Source organism: Oncorhynchus keta, chromosome 2 (assembly GCF_023373465.1).
Source record: "Oncorhynchus keta strain PuntledgeMale-10-30-2019 chromosome 2, Oket_V2, whole genome shotgun sequence".
NCBI lineage: Eukaryota > Metazoa > Chordata > Actinopteri > Salmoniformes > Salmonidae > Oncorhynchus > Oncorhynchus keta.
The window spans coordinates 75,286,746-75,305,016 of record NC_068422.1 but is presented as its reverse complement, the minus strand read 5'-3'; the positions used below and the strand labels follow the sequence as shown (position 1 = coordinate 75,305,016).

Below are 18,271 nucleotides of genomic sequence, written 5' to 3'. Positions count from 1 at the left end.
TGAGGACATAGACTGCTGACCCAATGTTTATGTTTTTGTTGTGATAGGAAACTTGTAAACACATTATGTAGGCCTATACGTTGGTAGGATCCCTCAAATGATGTTTAGAAAAGTAATTTTTCTATCATAAAATGCAATTTTCTGAGTACTATAGATATATATGCAATAATTTAAGTGCTATTTGTGTGTGCAAATCCTGCGGAATATACCTTGAATGCACTTTTATTGTTATCTCTTATTATCACAATTAGGCATGTTTTGGTATCCTTTGTGAGAGAATGTTGTACATCCATTTCTAGGCATGGGACACCTACCTGTGTCGATGGGACAGGGTTGAGATGGCCCATCCAAGGAATTCACCAGTCAAGGATCCTGTCTTCAGGGTTAAAAACTTTTGAATGTACTCATCATCAAGCTCTCAGAGGTCATCAAGGATCAGCTTGTAGCCTAGGATATACAACGTGGACTTATGGCCCTACTATATGTTCTGATTCTTTGTGTTGTTGGTTCAGTATATATTGAGGCTTTTATAGCCAAGCTAAAGCTGGTGAAATTCAAATCTGTCTGGTCTATTTGTTTGTCTGTTTGTTTGTCTGTCTGTCTCCTATAGGAGGATGGGCTCATTGTAATAGGCCTAGTACTCATTAATATGTATTAAACTGTGTTACCTTATCATAACGGCAAAACTGAGGACATAGACTATTGACCCATTTTGGACCCATAATGGTATAAATGGAACATAGTCAAACATGCGGTTTCCATATGTTTTGATATCATTCCATTTATTCCATTCCAGCCATTACAATGAGCCTGTCCTCCTCTAGCTCTTCTCACCAGCCTCCTCTGGTCTGCATGCATGCAGGCAGACAGGCAGGTACGTAGGTAGGTATGCATGTAGGAAGGTAGGTATTTATGTATCTGTCTGGCCGTCCATCTGTCCATGTTTTCATGGATGTTCATAATGTTTATGCAGTGTAACTAGAAATGTAGGGTTCAAACTTTATTGACATTGGTTTTGTTTTTCAGTTGCCTATAGTCATTTTTATTTCTTCAAATATTTCAATTTAATATTGCAAACAACTTCACAACATACAAAATGAATTATATTAATCCAGAAACATATGTCAATGAATAAATTTTTATATATATATATATATATATATATATATATATATATATATATATATATATATATATATATATATATATTCTTATATTTTGTCCTCTGGTGGGGATAAAAAAATAAACAGCAAAGCTTTGACAACAGCACCTTGACATAGTATGTAATTCCAACATTACCTTGAGAAGTTTAGAACAGTAAACAGATAAAGTACTGAGGAGGAAAACCCTTTTACTGTTGAGTATGTAAACGGAATGTTTTGGTCGGTATCATATCCTTTTTTCTTAGGTGGACAAATTCTCAATTCACAATTGAAGCAGCATGCAAGCTTTTTTAAATGGAACTCGTCCTCACCCTGTCCCTCATCCTCATCGCTCTTTTCCTTCTTTCTCACATTCTTGGCAACGTAAACAAACCACAATGTCTTGAGGAATGTGATATAGTAATTTAAACTGGGCGCAAATGACTGATCAGATCTTTTTTTAATTGTTTACAAGGTCATGAATATGTTCAATAAATAGACTGTAGTATCACTTTTACTGTATAAACTTCATCTTTTTTTACATGCAGTCCATAAAATTTTCATTTGACGGAATAATTTACCCTGTTATGTATATATACAAATAGATATTTTCTCTTTACTCTCTTTTTTTAAACTCTCAATAAAATCTATACATTATATACACTATCTTCCTCTTTTAATGGTCAATGTGCATACACATGATGTGTCTATCCTTATAAACCGCCAGCCAATCTTCTTTTTGCTATCCATGGTGAGCGCTCGCACGTAGGACTGGGTTGTCCTGCATTGGGAGTTATAATGCCTCTTGTCTATTCCACGGCAGCCCTCCTTTGTGTACCCCATAGGGTTACATTTGGTCTCATAAAAGTATTGCTTCAGTTGGCCATTGGGGACAGGGACCTTTTCCAGGACGGTAACGGTCTGCCCAGACATGTCTATGGCTGTCTTTTTGTCCACAGCTGTCACCCACTGGCTAATACTATCACACACACTCAGCTCGCCACGCCGCGATGGGTCAGAATGCCGCCGTACCCTCATGGACATGTTAGCGGCGTCCAGGTAGTTTTTGTATTCCTCCAGGAGAAAAAGCAGCGGTGGCTCTAAAGGCACTTGGTTGCTGATCATCACCCGCGATGCATACAGGTCGACATCCTTGGTCTCCGTGGTGACCACAGAGGAAGGACCCCCTCCTCCCTGGCCCTTGTCAGCCCCAGGCCCCAGCTGAGCTGCTTCTCCATCCACCTCCAAGAGCTCCTCAATCACCTGCTCAAACGTGTCTGTGAGCGAGGGCAGTCCCCCATGCTGGCCCGGCCCACCCCTGCTCTGTGGAGTCCCGTGGCCCCGGCCGGCTGTCACTGCAGCACCCAAGTAGCCTTCCGTTCGGTGGCCCCGCATACCTGGGGTGTCTCTCATGGGAGCAGCTCTCATGCAACTGAAGTATGAAATAACCATAGTAAGGAACAGGATGGTCATCACTCTTCTAACCTGGTGGAACTAGAGAGAGAGAGAGAAAGAGAGAGTGGAGAGAGAGGGGTGAGAGGGGAGAGAGGATGAAATGTTAGTGCAACTTATATGTATATAATCATATGTAGCTATATTATGTATTATATAATATATCAACACTTTTCTTCCATTGAGTTATCAGAGTTGTGTGCTTATACAAAATACTGTACATAATACACTCATTATTACAGTATTCCATAATATCTCAAGGTTGGATCACAATCTAATTGTGTTCCTTTCAGCTATTACTAAGCACCATTAGGTGATGCACGCCTACCATCTCCCCCCATTACTCCCAGAGTATCACATCTCTCCTCCAGCTGCAAAGAAAGCCAGCAGTCTGACACCACCGTGAGTGCCCACTACTATTTGGCCAACTTGAAAATAAAGGTATAAGTAATTACCATACATGATTGGATATTTTTTTCTGGATTGGACCTCTTTAAAAATAACAACCTAGACCAAGTTGAATTAATTGCGCATGTAAGCGATTGTGCTGTTCTTGTGATTTTTTCTGTTTCCTCATTACCCATACAATATTTCCCATACAATATTTCCCACAAAGGCCCCAGAAGCATTATTAAGGGCTGCTGACACCAACGTTTTCAACTGAGGCTAGGTTCTTTCAGACTGGGAGTGGAGTGGCTAGGCATCATGATTTAAATGCCAGAGCATTAGCTATTTATCTCCTAATGGGCCATCCTACTAGGAAGTGCAACCCAATATATCATTATTTTCTCTTCTTCAACAACGACAAATAACAAATTTTTTTTTTAAACAATTACATTAAACGGATAAGGAAACTACAGTATGGATTCATCATAATCATCACCATAATCATCATAATTATTTTTTCTCATATTTTGATGTTGTAATCCCTGGATGGCATGTACTGTATCATAAACGCTATGTGACCTGAATACTTTTTTTCAGTTTAGCTATTGAACAGGCACGTTATATCATGTTTCCAATCCAATGTCATGTATTGTAGCCTAACACGTTTCATGTGTTAGCCTGACTTCACACCACATTTGGAGTAATTGATCGATTGATTGGTTAAATACATGAATGTTTCTGACTAGGTTCAGATAAGTGACTGTTTATTTTGTGTCATTTTGTAAAAGGCAACCAATATTTGTTGTAATATTACCATTAATATACTAAACTTGATAGGGTCAAATTGGGGGCAGGATTTATTAGGGGACATAGAGATGTTTAAATAAAGGAATGCTGAGAGTGAGCAGTAGCGCTAGCAGAGACTGAGAGAGAGTCAGTAAAGTACTGGTTAGAAAAGTGAAGAGAGGTAATGTGGTTGCATCCTGACACACTCACGTACCCCTTCTATCAGATGAATACTCTGTACAGCTGCTCACATAAATTTGGTACACAGACATTACAAGGGAAAGAATGCCAAAAGGGCCCAACAGAGCCAAAATATATGAATATACAAACACACCCGCATCCTCATCCTTTACCCCTAGCTCACAATAGCATCTCTTACCTTTATGCCCTATGAGTCAAAGCAATTCAACATATCCACGGACATCCCAGACCCAGAGTCAAACATATGAAAACAACCACAATATAAGAAACCTAGCTCTTGCTCTCCAGAGGGGGGCATTTAAAAATAGCCATGGCAGGGCTTTGACTGCACTCTGCATGCCGCCCTCCTTGTGTCCCAACCTGATGCAGGAATACGCTCCAAGCAGATCCGCTCCCCCACCAGGCAATGTGGCGGACGGAAGGACCTTAGCAGAAGGGAGGGGCAGACCCCACCTAAAAAGCATTTGTTTCATTCTTAATTGGTGTCTGGGGCCACGGCTGCGATTAGCCAACGCCACGGTGACTGCCATAGAGATATTGCATCTATAAATAGGCGTGCTGGGAGTCTCACAGTCTCGATTGAGAATATCACATCCTTCTCCTTAATGAGCCGCTGAGTCCCCAAGCTCAGTGACGTGTTTCTCCAGAGTGTGAGTGTGTGTTAGAGGGAAGGGAGGGGATGGAGGAGGAGAGGATGGGAGGACTTGGTTTGTACGTGTTTGCAGGGGGATGGGGGCATCTTTCCTCTTACCGACAAAACAACCTTGGAGACAAAACGCAGCCAAGCAAACATAGATGAGCAGGAAATCATTCCAACCTTTTCTCAATATTGTAATTTGAAAATAATCATTCATATGAGGTAATCCTTTATCATCCTATAAAGTGTTCCTGTGACCTGTCAAATCCAATCATTAGGCTGCCCCAATGATCTAGGAAAACAAATACATGGACTGAAATCCCATCACACTGCTTACTGATACATGAACTGATTGGGGGTCCATCTTCATGTAGAAGATGCTGCAGCAGATGTAGTAGTCCTTCTTCTCTGATGGATCACTGGGGCTAAGTTGCAGTAACAGGGGGTGGGGAGTCAGTGCAGGCGTCATTTTGCAGCATAACAACCACAGATGACGTCTCTCCCAGGTCTCCATAGGGGACAGGATGGAGGGGAGGTGTTTTGGGGGCAGTGCCACTCATCAGTGTGCAATTGCCTGCCAGTCCTCTGGGCCTCCTCACACCGGGAACAACAAATAATTTTATTTCTAACTCGGCTATTTCCTGTTTCCATCAGGAAAATCAATATGGCTTATGCTCTCAATCAACATCCTGTTAAAATGCAATCTAGCCGATGAATCACTTCATTGCTGTGGGACTGGCTCAGAATAACAGTACTCTCTGAGACCTATCTAATTCAAACCAAAGTAAAAGTGATTCTCACCATGGCTGGTATGTTCTCATTTACTATTAGATTTGAGAATATCTTCAGCTCTGAATTGAATTTTACAGTCAAGATTTTTTTTATCTCCAGGTAATCAGTGCAGTGTTATTTAATGATCATGTACTGAATAAGTACAGTATGGGTGTGGAAGAGAACAAGCAAACTTCCACACTCTATCCAGCCATAACATGTATTCCGTAATATCAATATTCCATCAATAAAATCAGTCCTTTACAGTTGCATTTGGTGCATTCAGAACGTTCATAGATAAAAGTTGATGGATTTCCACATAGTGGCAGGGCTTTGCGATGACACATTCAGATGAGCACCTGTTCAATTGTTGTGAGAGAGGCAGGCACAGCTATACGGTTGTGTTTAGAGAAAGCATGGTGCCTTGCAGTGTTTGCTCTTCGTGTCAGGTGGGGATTATAATGAAAAATCTCCCTTTGACAGATGCTGGAGTGGATTCACAAACACAATGGTGTTTCAACCATGTACACAACTCAGCACATTATGACTTCATGTTTCACTTACACTTAACTTACAGTCATGTATGTGGGTAACATTTCTGTGGCAATACATACTAACTTTCTTTTTCAAAGAGTAATTTTTTTCTCACGATTCTTGTCTTAACACAACTCTCTTTTTTTACGTTTTCACTTTGAAAACACATTGTCAAGTAAGTCACGACGAGGGGGACAATACCCAGTCTCCAGATGATCCAAGATCCCTGTACATCAGCTTGTGCTGTAGCTACACCAATCAACATGTTTTCCTATCCAGTCCATTAAGATATGACCTTTGGATGTGCTCCAAATAAACCTACCAAAAAGATAATGCTTCATTTATATGAACTATATATTTTGGAAACATGCTAGAGGACTCAGTCACAATATACAAATGTAACGCCATTATCCTTTTTCCCCCTAGTAATAGCTGCAGATGCAGTAACAGATGCAACCAAGAAACAACGTGGAAGCCTGTTTTGAGAGATCTGCTCCCTATCTGACACTTGCAAATAGCATATTGAAATGGATAAGAATCATAAAATAAATGTAATGACCACTTAAAACAAGACATGTTAAGACTGTTGGAATATGTTCCAGTAGATCATGAAGGCCCAAGTGGCATCTTTTCCATTGACAGACAATGTGGGCGTTGTCCTCCACCACTTCATCTGGAAAGAACCAGTGAGTGTCATTAATGTGGCAGTTTACAAAAGACAGGTCCAATATATAACAATATCATAATATTCAAAGGTTACCCACTTCATACTTAAGCCACCTCCTGATAAACTTAGTACTCTAATAAGTGCAACATTTCCGGCATGTCTATCCATAAGTTGCATTTACTAATTAGTGGTGCAACATGCTAGCTTGTCAAAGTGACTGCCAACCAGGTCACACAGGTAAAATGATAACTGCTCCAAAACCACAGCCTAACAATATTTTATTCTGTGTACATTGGCTGTCAAAATTACAAGTTGCCAATTGCTAGCCTGTAACACCAGTGTAGGCCATCTTAATTCATTAACAAACATAAGGTCTACATTACATGCAAATTAATTTATTGACATGGCCAGACAGTGTCCCCACATAAGTCAACAAGCCCAGTACTCTGTGCTCTCTTTGGGATTTTTACAACCATTAAATAGCCCTTATAGACCCTTAGGATAATTACATTTAGCAACGTGATGAAAGACATGTCTTGAAGATAATGACTTTCATCAACAGTGCTCAATTTAGCTTATTAGCCTACTGCACATATGCACATAACGATGTTGATTGGAATTTGATTGCAATTGGTGTATACGAACAATCGTAAGATAAAGGGGCAACAGCAGCACATTAGACCTAGACCTAGTCCTACTTTAAAACGGATGTCAAGATGTTTCCATATATTTGCGCTAGGTGGCGTATTAGACCACGAAATGTTCTTAAGACACATCCTCTCTCGCTCTCTCTCTCTCTCTCTCTCTCTCTCTCTCTCTCTCTCTCTCTCTCTCTCTCTCTCTCTCTCTCTCTCTCTCTCTCTCTCTCTCTCTCTCTCTCTCACACACACACACACACGCACACACCACACACACACTTACTTACTTTAAGGCGATGACAAAGTCAAAAAGGAAAACATGAACACTTGTAGACTGAAAAAGCAAAAGGTTACTAAACAAGATGAAAATCGTGTTAACCGAATGGCATTAATTCACATTTAGTTAGTTTTCCAAGTCTGTGCCAAATTTGGAGCCTACTTTCAGAGCTATTTGATGCAATGTCCCGAGACAAACTAGCCTACACTACAAAACAGCAACAATCTCAGACAGAAAGCAAACAAAAATCTCTACACCAAACATTAACCAGGTTTACTTGGTAAACAGCAGTATCGCGGCGCTGTTGCTGTTGGGTTGTTCTCGACCTAGAGCGTATAAAATGTCATAACTGTGGATTTTACGCGTATTCCTTGATAATTGCGCGACTGCTCCATGTAGGGATTCGTTTTAAAATCCGTATATTCATCCTCGCCTTTCCTTGTGAGGTTATCCGGATTAAGAGAGACCAACACTGCAGGGTATAGCTGAGCATAGGTCTCAAGTTTCCTATAAAGTCTTAATGACTACATCAAACTTTTGTTTTCATAATTTGCTTACAAACCTGTCTTTTTTTATTTTTAGAAAATATAGTCAATTTACAGATTGTTAAAAATATATGTTATCTGAATTACGATGCTATATTATTTAGCATTTATGGATTGTAGGTTTAAAGGAATAATCTACAATAGGCCTACAGCCCATGTTGGTAGGCAATGTAGCCTACTCGCCTATTTCTTACAGTGGCAATAGCCAACATGGCTAAATGTACAACCCTTCGCATTAATTAACCAGCTAAAGACATCAGAAAACTAAATGATTACCTCCACTGACCTCTTTCGTGGTCCCTATTAGAAATTCAATCAGCATAATAACGCCGTTTTTTTATTAATGAACAAGAGGATAGAGTTACACGTATCCTCTCTCAAACTGCGACAAAGTCGGTGCGCCTGCATGATCGCCAACTTGATTACAATACTTTTAAAACATCTCCCCACTTACAAAACGAGCGAGCATCGACACAGCAGAGCGAATATGATCAAAAAAGTTTAGAAAAACATACCTTTTATTGCCCAATCGTAAAGGAGACCATTCAACAGGACAGTGTCATCTGGGATGTTTTGGACAACCCCCTGTGTAATTACTTAAGCTATATTTTCCCTGTACTGTCCGACAGCTTCAGGATATCTCTTCAGCTTTGGAGCAAATAGATTAAATTATTGATGGTGGAAATTGCATGGTTGAGGTAATGGACTCCCATGGCTGCACGGCTCCTTTGGAGATCGCTTAAAACCGAAGGGGTTGCATGCTATACGCCGCACCGCGACGGCACTACGCGATGAGAGACCTCTTGAGCTTGAAATGACGCCTGTATCCCTTGCAATTACAGTAACTTACTACATAATGACGTTGCAGCATGTGACTCTCCGCTGGCTGACTGGTTGCTTGCCACCAAACACGGTTACCAGAGTCCTAAAGCAGGCCTAGCTCTCATCATGCTTTTTATACGCCTTTGGTCGACAGATGGGAGTGGGATAAAGAAGGGATTGGCCATGGATCTTTCTTCCGTGTTTCACTGACATCAGATGTGATATTTTTGTTGCTGTACTGTTCATAAAAAAATAATAACGCATTTGATTCTGTGCCATGTGGCTACATTGCGTGTCAATGAAAGATGTGATAAGATGTCCGAGGCTTATAGCCTGTATATATATATATATATATATATATATATATATATTATATACCTGGTTGTGTGTGTGTGTGTGTGTGTGTGTGTGTGTGTGTGTGTGTGTGTGTGTGTGTGTGTGTGTGTGTGTGTGTGTGTGTGTTGGTCTTTAAAAAAAAAATCCAAAATAAATAATGAAAATAAGAAAACCAATACCCTACCCAAAAATAGAGATTCTTATTCCATGCATTTTACCAGCAATATGACATTTATTTAGAGAGCACTGTTACTTTAGTTGTGAAATTGGACAGAATCACACATTCACTGCTACATAATTATTTCATGAACGTGTTATAACTAAGTGTATATTCTGTATGGGATTGATTAAGTCTACAGAACACTTACGACTAGCAGTGGATACATTGAAATGCTCCTGTATAAACCAGAAGATGTGTTATAAATGCAAAAGGTAAGCCTGCCTAGCTAGAAATGGTTTATCGTCAGATCCCATAGGTAGGCTATGCCATGTATGTTATACCAACGAAACTATGGGTTACAAGTAGATATAACCATCTCAGGGAATGTCCAAAGTTAAGACAAAGAAGCATTTGAATAGGCTAGCTCTCGAAATTGTTGTAACTTAAATTGAAGAAGCCGCAGATTCAATACAAAATAGCCATTTACCAGACGCCTTTATCCAACTTGACATATAATCATGCGTGCACATTTAACTTATCTGTGGGAATCCCTCGTTGTGCCATTATACCAGTGCACAAATATTCAGCAACATGGACAGCGCCGCGATCAGCTCGAGAAAACAACAACACCATTGTCAGTGTTGTGGTCAGCGCGCCCACGAACTAAACATTCAGCACCACGGACAGCGCCTCTTTCAACGCGCCGCATACTAAACATTCAGAAACGCGGACAGCACCACGATTTGCGCGAAGTGAATGACTGATCGCTGATTGCGAACTAGAGTTACTGAACAGCGCCGCATCCAGGCAACCTATATAATGAGAATATTCGATGCCCTAGTTGTTGGGATCTATGCAGGCGGAAAGCCTACTGGTAGACACGTTTTGCCATGATACCAATTGTCTCCATTCCCTTTTCCCCTAACATAAAATTGTAAACTTCACATAAAACATAACTTAATCATAAGAAAGCAAAAGTCTTATCATTAAATACAAGGCTTCTCAATATTAAAGATATATACTCAATAAAATGTACACGTTATTCTGAAGATCCCAGCAGTGTTCAATAAGGCTTGAATCAATAAACTTGGAAAAGGAAAAAAAATGTCTCACTTAAATTAATAAAGCTTTTAACTTTAGCATCCAGTGGGTGTTTAGAGAAGTCAAGTGATGAAGAGAAAAGGTTGTGGGCTCAACCTCAGTCAAATGAAGGAAACAGCTCATTGTCCTTGTGGCTTGGACCTCCTCCAATGAAATATTTATTGTGATGTGTTTGCTATATGGCCATCGTGATTCTTCTCTGTACAAGTTAATGAGGTGGATGGTTCTTACTTGGCATATAGCAGTATGGGATTGAATGCTCACACCTGTTTTGTGATTCACTCCACCTCCAACACACCCGGGGACATGCCAAGATTAATATAGCCCTCCCCGAAGGATCACAGTAGGCGAGGGCAAACTCTGGATGACAAAGAGTTGCATCAGCAATCGCTGAGCGACATGACTCCAAAAAAAAGAAGCTTGCACGGGGGCTGTTCCAACAAGGTAATTCATAAATAAATCACTTGGCATCTCATTAGAAGAACAACAACATGGTCTCTCTCATATCTGCAAATACAGCACAATGCAAGGTGGCGTTCTAAGTAGTGGTAAATTCAGGATACTTGTTACCCAAGAGAGTTTGTTTGAGGAGATTATTTTGCATTTTGTGTAGAACTTCAAAATGAAGTTTAGCGTGTCTGAAATAGTGCATCGCAACTGAATTTAAAATGCACGCCTAAGCAAAGTCAGAAAGAGCTAGCCAATACCGAGTACCATGCTGTGCTATGCTATGCAATGCTGTCCTATGCTATACTATACGTGTCAGTGCTAATGATCAGCCCTTGCACCTACAGTACACAGTACACAGATCAGAACTTGCTGCCCCTAAACTAAAACTCAGACACACTCACTCATGCTAACATAAGACCCTTATGTTGTGTTGAGCAGTGAACCAAACTGGCTTTCAGCATGCCACTTTCAGAATAAAAGATTTCAGACAATCACCAATCCTTTTTCAGAAAATAGACATAATTCTTGAGGTGTGGGACATCTCCCACTAGGGTTATCTTTGTCAAAAAGTGTCATTGCTATGATAAAAGGAGTTCTCAAGAGTGATGGGTACTTTACCATGAATGGTGTGGCAAGCCAACATTTCCTTGTTTCACGTGTTTCATAACATTACAATCCTTGGACAGAAGCGGCATACTCATGTTTCTATTACCCACTGAACTATTTTCTACTCAGAAATGGGCAGCATGATCAATTAGATTTTTTCTTATATAAACACGTAAAGTTAGGCTACTTGAAGGGTACTATGAGGTGGTTTGAGCATGCAATTTAGAGCATGGTGATGGAGCCCTGTTCACTCCCATAGGTTAACTTAGGGGATGGTGGCAGTAACCAGAAATCTGAAGCATGGAATATACACTCTCTCCAGCTTTTACACCATTTTCAATGTGAGCGAACATTGAACTTAATTTTGTATTTTGGGTGAACTAAACTTGTAAAAACTAAAACAGACATAACATTTTAAACAGATGGTTCTGAAGTCAATAAACAAATCATTTAGAAATATTGAATAACGTTTTGAAGTTAAAGACAACATGATAGTCTTCACTTAGCGAACACAAGAAGCACACACTGTGGCACCCTATACCTACTCTTCACTGACCAGATGCCCAAAACAACACTGATGACACTACACACAGGCATACATCTTTTCACATCTTCTCTTGCCAAATGTGACATAATTCTGACAAGTCAGCGATGCCAAGATCCACACTGTGACATGAACATTCAATTAAGACACCTTCAGAAGATACCTCTTGGAAGTAATCAGACAATAGAATAATACGGCTCTGTGGCAGCATCAAATTGGGCATCATAAGCATATCTGCTGAGAATTAGCTACTCTATATCAAAATTCACACTTCAGGGTACAATTAACCCTTTCTCTGCTTCCCATGAAACATAATAATGAAGAACCAATGGTAAGTTTGAACTCTGTGGGAACACCTGGATGAGAAAATGCATAAGGCATAACAAGCTCAGTTCGGGGGAATATGCATGAAGTCTCATATATCTTTCTCTCACACACACACACACACACACACACACACAACAGAACAAAAATACACAGGTACACACAAACAGTCACACACACACACACAAATGAGTCACACACACACACACCACACACACAGGCATGCAACTTTGTCAATATCAAAAGAGTGCAGAAAACTCAACCAAATGAAATGCTACAGACCCCAAATATTTGCAAACATGTCTGGCAGGATCCTGAGCTGAGCTCTTACCGAGCAAGACATCTCAAAGTTATTTCAATAAAGATAAATGAGTCGCTACCCTGTCCAGACAGAGGCATATGCGCAACTATGCATGCACATCAAAAGTGCTTTTACAATTACATATATTTTTCTGAGCACATTCAGTACAATGCACTCCCTTGAATCAATTACCAATAAGGAATTGAGTTATGCTGAATACAAAATTAATTAGGCTACTGTTTTCTGACACAGACATAATTCATCGGACCTCATTTTTACAATTACATATATTTTTCTGAGCACATTCAGTACAATGCACTCTCTTTAATCAATTACATGTAAGAACGGAATTGAGTTGATTGTAAATATAATTTTCTGAACAGACGCAATTCATCGGACCTCATTGTTCCACACACACAAAGACACACACACACACATACACACCCACACACACACCGAATTGTCCTGCAGTGGCGTCATGCCAGCAGCCAGTCAGTCTCTTGTCTCGTTGGTTACAATTACTGGACAAGCAGCACAGCAAGGTATTTGTTTTGGAAACAACAACCTCGACATATTGTGTTCGATCAGCTATTGTAATCGTATATTCCCATGATTTAAACTAACCAAGATGTGTCTCGGCATCGTTGAATAGATAAATAGCTGGATTCAAACGTTTCGACCCGCCATAACTCATTATGATGACATGATAACTAGATGGATGGAGGTGCTGATGATGAAAATGATGACCACACCGCCGCCGATTATAATCCGATTATTATAATATTATTATCATTAGCCAATTAATATTATGATAATCATTAGCCTTTTGTTGGTTTTGTTTTTTACTGTTATGGAAATGTTAAACTATCCCCTATCCAATTACGCACGATAAGGATGGAAACTGATTTTTGTTTTGTAAAAACGTTGTGTTGAGAGTCGGAGTTCCAACTGGAGTGTTATCAACTGTTAGCCTACTTCAGATCCTACCATGTAAAATAATAAAATACTTCCGAGAGCTATAGGCTATAGCTACAGCTATACATATTCATAGCCCTCGCCATTTAAAGTTCATGAAAGGTTGACTCGGAAAACTAAACACCTTTATAGGAACGCAAACAGAAATATCTCTCATCGCCCCTGTGAGTCATCTATAAAGAATGAAACACGCATATTCTGTCAAATATGATGCCACAATAGCATTTAATGTTATTTGGAATGAAACCTACCATCCTCAGATTTGTTATTGACGCCCACCCCAACTCTGCTGCGCTAAGAGTGCGGAGAGGGGGGCGGGTTGAGGGAGATTCTCAGTAAGATAACACATCCCCATTTATGGACTGATCCGATGACGTACATTGCAGAAAGTTCTAAAAAAAAACTTCATACATACAAAGTGTGTCGTGCCACCCCACAGACCCCCACCTACCCCGCCTCCACTCTTCCCTCCCTCCGCACGCCTACTCATAAACCCACTTCTCCTCTCGCTACGACTTTCCTGAAGAAAATACGTTATTCCTGAGAAATTTGTTAAAAGAAAAAGCTGACCAAATTAAGAAATATAACAGATAATCTGAAAATCTAATAAATAACAATATACACGCTGCTTTGTATGCAGCCAATTTGTCATATTGTCGCTGGTCTACTCATTCATAAACCCACTGCTACAAATAAAACGAAAACGTTTTAGGCGATCGATTCGTTGAGCATAGCCCTAGTAATCATAATCTTATTATATAAAACATTTTATTAATAATATTAACATGCTTCCTCTTGTTCTTATTATTACAGTTGTGATATATGTTACAACATACAGCGTCATCCTAGCTAACGGGTCTCCTGCTTTCCTATAGGCAATAGCCTAATAAGTATACTAATTTCGTTAAATTATTAAGTACATTATTTAATTAAATAATGAGTCACGCATGGACTGTTTTAAATAGCCTTATTTGGTTATCTAAAGCAAGCTAGAATTTAACTTAAACATGTCATTTAAAAACACAACGAAGCTGTAATAATTCAGACGTAGCCTATAAATGAGGATAATGCATCAATAATGCATTGAAATGTAACCCCACTGGAAGCCTCTTGATTAAAACAGGGCTGCGAGCGCTTGTGGGCGTTGATATCTCAGGGTTTCTCGCGCAGCTGTTTGCCATTCAATAGCATCGTCCTGAAATCAGAATATTTGAACTGAAGCCGTACAAAGAGATAGATTGAATACAGACAATATCCTGCAGTTTCTTCGCTGGCACACAAGACGAATTGCTAAAGTCCGTTGGGTGTTAAATCAGCAAAAACATTGTTCAAATCAATTTGAAGATCATCGCAATCTTGCATGTCTGATTTTCTACTGTCTTAAAAACACACTGCTTTCAGACAATTTCTTATCAAGCCATCTTATCTCGCACCACCTTTAGCCAGCCATAGCCTAACATCTGTCAATAGGCAGTTTGACCACGCCTATCTTTCTTGTAATTTCATATCTCTGATTGCATCTTTGAAATTCATCTGATTTCTATGCGAGGATTTCTCGGTAATGTTTGTGTTATTCATATTTCATTAAATCATTGTGTAATTTGTGGTTTTGCTATTTATTGTAAAGGTGGAAGTTGTCTTCGACAGGTCGAATGTGGGCTACACAGACTTGCGCGCGGACAAAGAGGGGTAGCAGGTGATGCTAGTGCTAGAGTGAAAGCGCAGTATGAATGAAACCGAGGAGCGGCCGTAGTAAAAACACAAGTGATTTGATCGCGATGACGGAGGATGGTAAAGATGTTAAGCAGATAAGAGTAGGCTATTTTTTGCCGCTTAGGGTCGAGAGAGGAATAAAATAGTTTGATATGAAAAATACATATAGGCCTAGATAGATAGATAGATATGCCCTAATATGAAGCGAGTCAGTGAGAAGGTAGCCTGGGCTGAGGCTAATATTTTATTTAGGACATGCACCATTATTCTGCTTAGTGTCGGGTAGAATGATTCATGAATTGCGCATTCCAAAGTTCCATTTCGATTGGGAGACAGGATCCCGTAGCCTAGATTGTGTTGCAGTAAATGTTTAAAAAAATATTTGAGTGATTCTAAAGGTTTTGTTTACGAGTTTTATTAAGCTTCCCTTCGTGCATAGCCTTGGTAAGTCACTCTGAACAAGAGCGTTTGCTAAATGACTACAACATAAACCTAAACGAGTGCTTTGCGTGTTTAATTTAAGGCTCCATCATGTACTCATAGTAATGATAAATATTGTAATCTGTATACAAATATACATCCTTCAAACGAAACTTTGATGAGGTCAAATAGCACCCTGCATAAATCCATAAACGCTGACTGTTATCAATCAAATCAAATCAAAATAGTAATTCAAATTGGAAAATAATTAGCTGGATATAATTTCACGCAAATCAATGCACAATATCATGACGGTGCATTTGATAGGATCCAAGTTCAATTTGAAACCATAAAACAATATAGACGATAATGACAAGGATTGCAAATGAATAACAATGAATCACAATGGTGTGAACTCTTACCTTTTTAAGGGCTGACAACCACTATCAGTGGTTAGATCTCCAAGACCAAGACTTGCATTTCCCAAAGTTAAAGCTGTATACCAAGACTGGAGCTTGAAAAGAACGCACGCCCTATACAGCGGCTCTAAGATTTCAACTTTCACATGCTCTAAGTGGCGAGACCAATCTCAAAGCGCAAGCCCTTCATTGATACCCGCATTTGTCCTATTTTCCGTTTTAGATCAGAGGGCTCCCTCAGCATACTCTTACCAAAAGTTGAAAAAAATTCCCCAGCTTTGGTAAGGGAACAGCAAAAGAGAGTTGATGTCCACCTGGTGTTTTAGTCCATGCAACGACTCCGGTGCCTCTGTCCAACGTGCTGAAAGCATAACACAGCGAGGGTAACTAAGGGGGCAAAAAAAATCTATAGTTTTGTTAAGTGCCATTTGATACTGCTTTACTCTACTGCTTTCCAACGCCTTGTCACGTGAACGTTTTTCTCCCCAAGCCCGTCCTGTTAATATTTGATCACATGTTGGCCGGACCTTAAGAAAAGCAGCAGCTATACCAAAAGCCTCTAGTCACCACAAAGGCTCAATCAAATAGCATCTCCAAATATCTGTACACCTAACAATGCTGATCCTGCTGGGTTTTTGTCGCACTCTTCAAGTCATGTATAGGGCAGGACGACACACATGTTGCTTTTCATTGGCACCACACTTGAAAAAAAATATTCAATACATACCGTAAAACCCTGGTTGGCAATATACACAACCTTAAAGCCCTCAAAGACAATACAGCACACTCGCTCATTGCGCGCACAGATGATACAATATATCCCAATACATAGTTTACCTGCATTTCTTGAGCTTAGAAATGTCTTCCAATATTTGTACGCAAGCTTTGCCGAAATCATCATTCTTAACATACACATGGGTCTCTGTTGAGAGTTTCTTAAGTAGCCCACAGAGTCCATCCCATCATCCAGCTATATAGCTAGCCTATATTAATTCCCGGATTAAATCGCAAGCATTGCTATTTCTTGGATACCATTCCCGTTTCGATTGTATTTCCATGTTACTTACCATTTTCCTCAACGCTGTCCTGGAGATAGAAGTGTCTTAATATCCACTCACTCCAACAGATGCTGGTAGGTAATGTGTCTTGTTTGAAGTCATCATATGAGAACTTCTGCTGTGCTCAGTAGATCGCCCACCACTTCGGTGACTTATCAATCTAATAACCCTTTGCAATCTCCGCGTGTTTATAGTCTGTAACACCTTGGTGGCTCTACAGTCAGGACAAACAACAACCAGCCGCGATTTTCACAAAAGCTTGTATAGATAGAAAGACAGATATACGCAATACCCTCCCCCGGACAACGCCATTAGAGGTCTTGCGTGATTGAAATAAACGAAGGCAGTCAAGTTTATGAGGGACCCTAACTGACCACTCAATGAATACAATCTCAATTATTTAAATTAGGCTATGTTTGCACAATAATGTTCAGACCCCTAACAGTTGTACAATATAAGACATATGCACGAAGTAGCCTAGGTTATAGCTTTTGCTGCCTGTCTATTGTTACCACTCAAGCAATATTACGCAAAGCCGGCACAACTTTTAACATTTCGATTTTTTTCAATCAGAGGTGGGATGATACCCGATAAGACAAACAATTCTCAATCTTTTATCGTCCCTCTCGCTAGTGAGATGATGTTCTTTGAGAACTTGTTGCTGCTAAAAAAATAAACTAGCGTTGTGGACGAAACAGAGCCAGACTCATATACTTACATTTGCAATATACTGTTATTTGCTTCGTTTTCAAATGCCTAGAAAAATCTGAAGTGAATCCACGTCTTCAAGTAGCCTAAGCTATGCCCTAAACTTCTAGATATGTTTAGGTATTTTGTTGTAGCCTACACCTCAATGGTTTAAATCCTAAATGTTTCAGTTTACAACCATTAATTCCAAGTTCAAACGCGATATCTGTTTTCAGTAAAATTCCATCAGTGGCACCGCGAACACTGAACCATCGAATTGTTATGCAGTGACGAAGCGCTATGCTTGGGGTATTCGTC

General features: G+C 39.8%; 1 protein-coding gene across 6 annotated transcripts; it reads right to left on the bottom strand.

Annotated features, from left to right (window-relative positions):
• Positions 1–1,585: 1,585 nt before the first annotated feature.
• Positions 1,586–18,223, bottom strand: LOC118362595 (brain-derived neurotrophic factor-like). 6 transcript variants are annotated; one of them, XM_052483758.1, is made up of 3 exons: positions 17,276–17,887; positions 16,461–16,569; positions 1,586–2,636 (listed from the first exon to the last, which is right to left on the bottom strand). In XM_052483758.1, exon 3 carries the CDS (start codon positions 2,613–2,615, stop codon positions 1,806–1,808), a length of 810 nt encoding a protein of 269 aa, XP_052339718.1. In that variant the 5' UTR covers positions 2,616–2,636; positions 16,461–16,569; positions 17,276–17,887; the 3' UTR covers positions 1,586–1,805. The 6 variants fall into 6 exon arrangements, with proteins under 6 accessions (XP_052339718.1, XP_035598932.2, XP_052339704.1 ...); XM_035743039.2 differs by lacking the exons at positions 16,461–16,569; positions 17,276–17,887 and adding an exon at positions 17,985–18,223; XM_052483744.1 differs by lacking the exon at positions 16,461–16,569.
• Between the last annotated feature and the right edge of the window lie 48 nt (positions 18,224–18,271).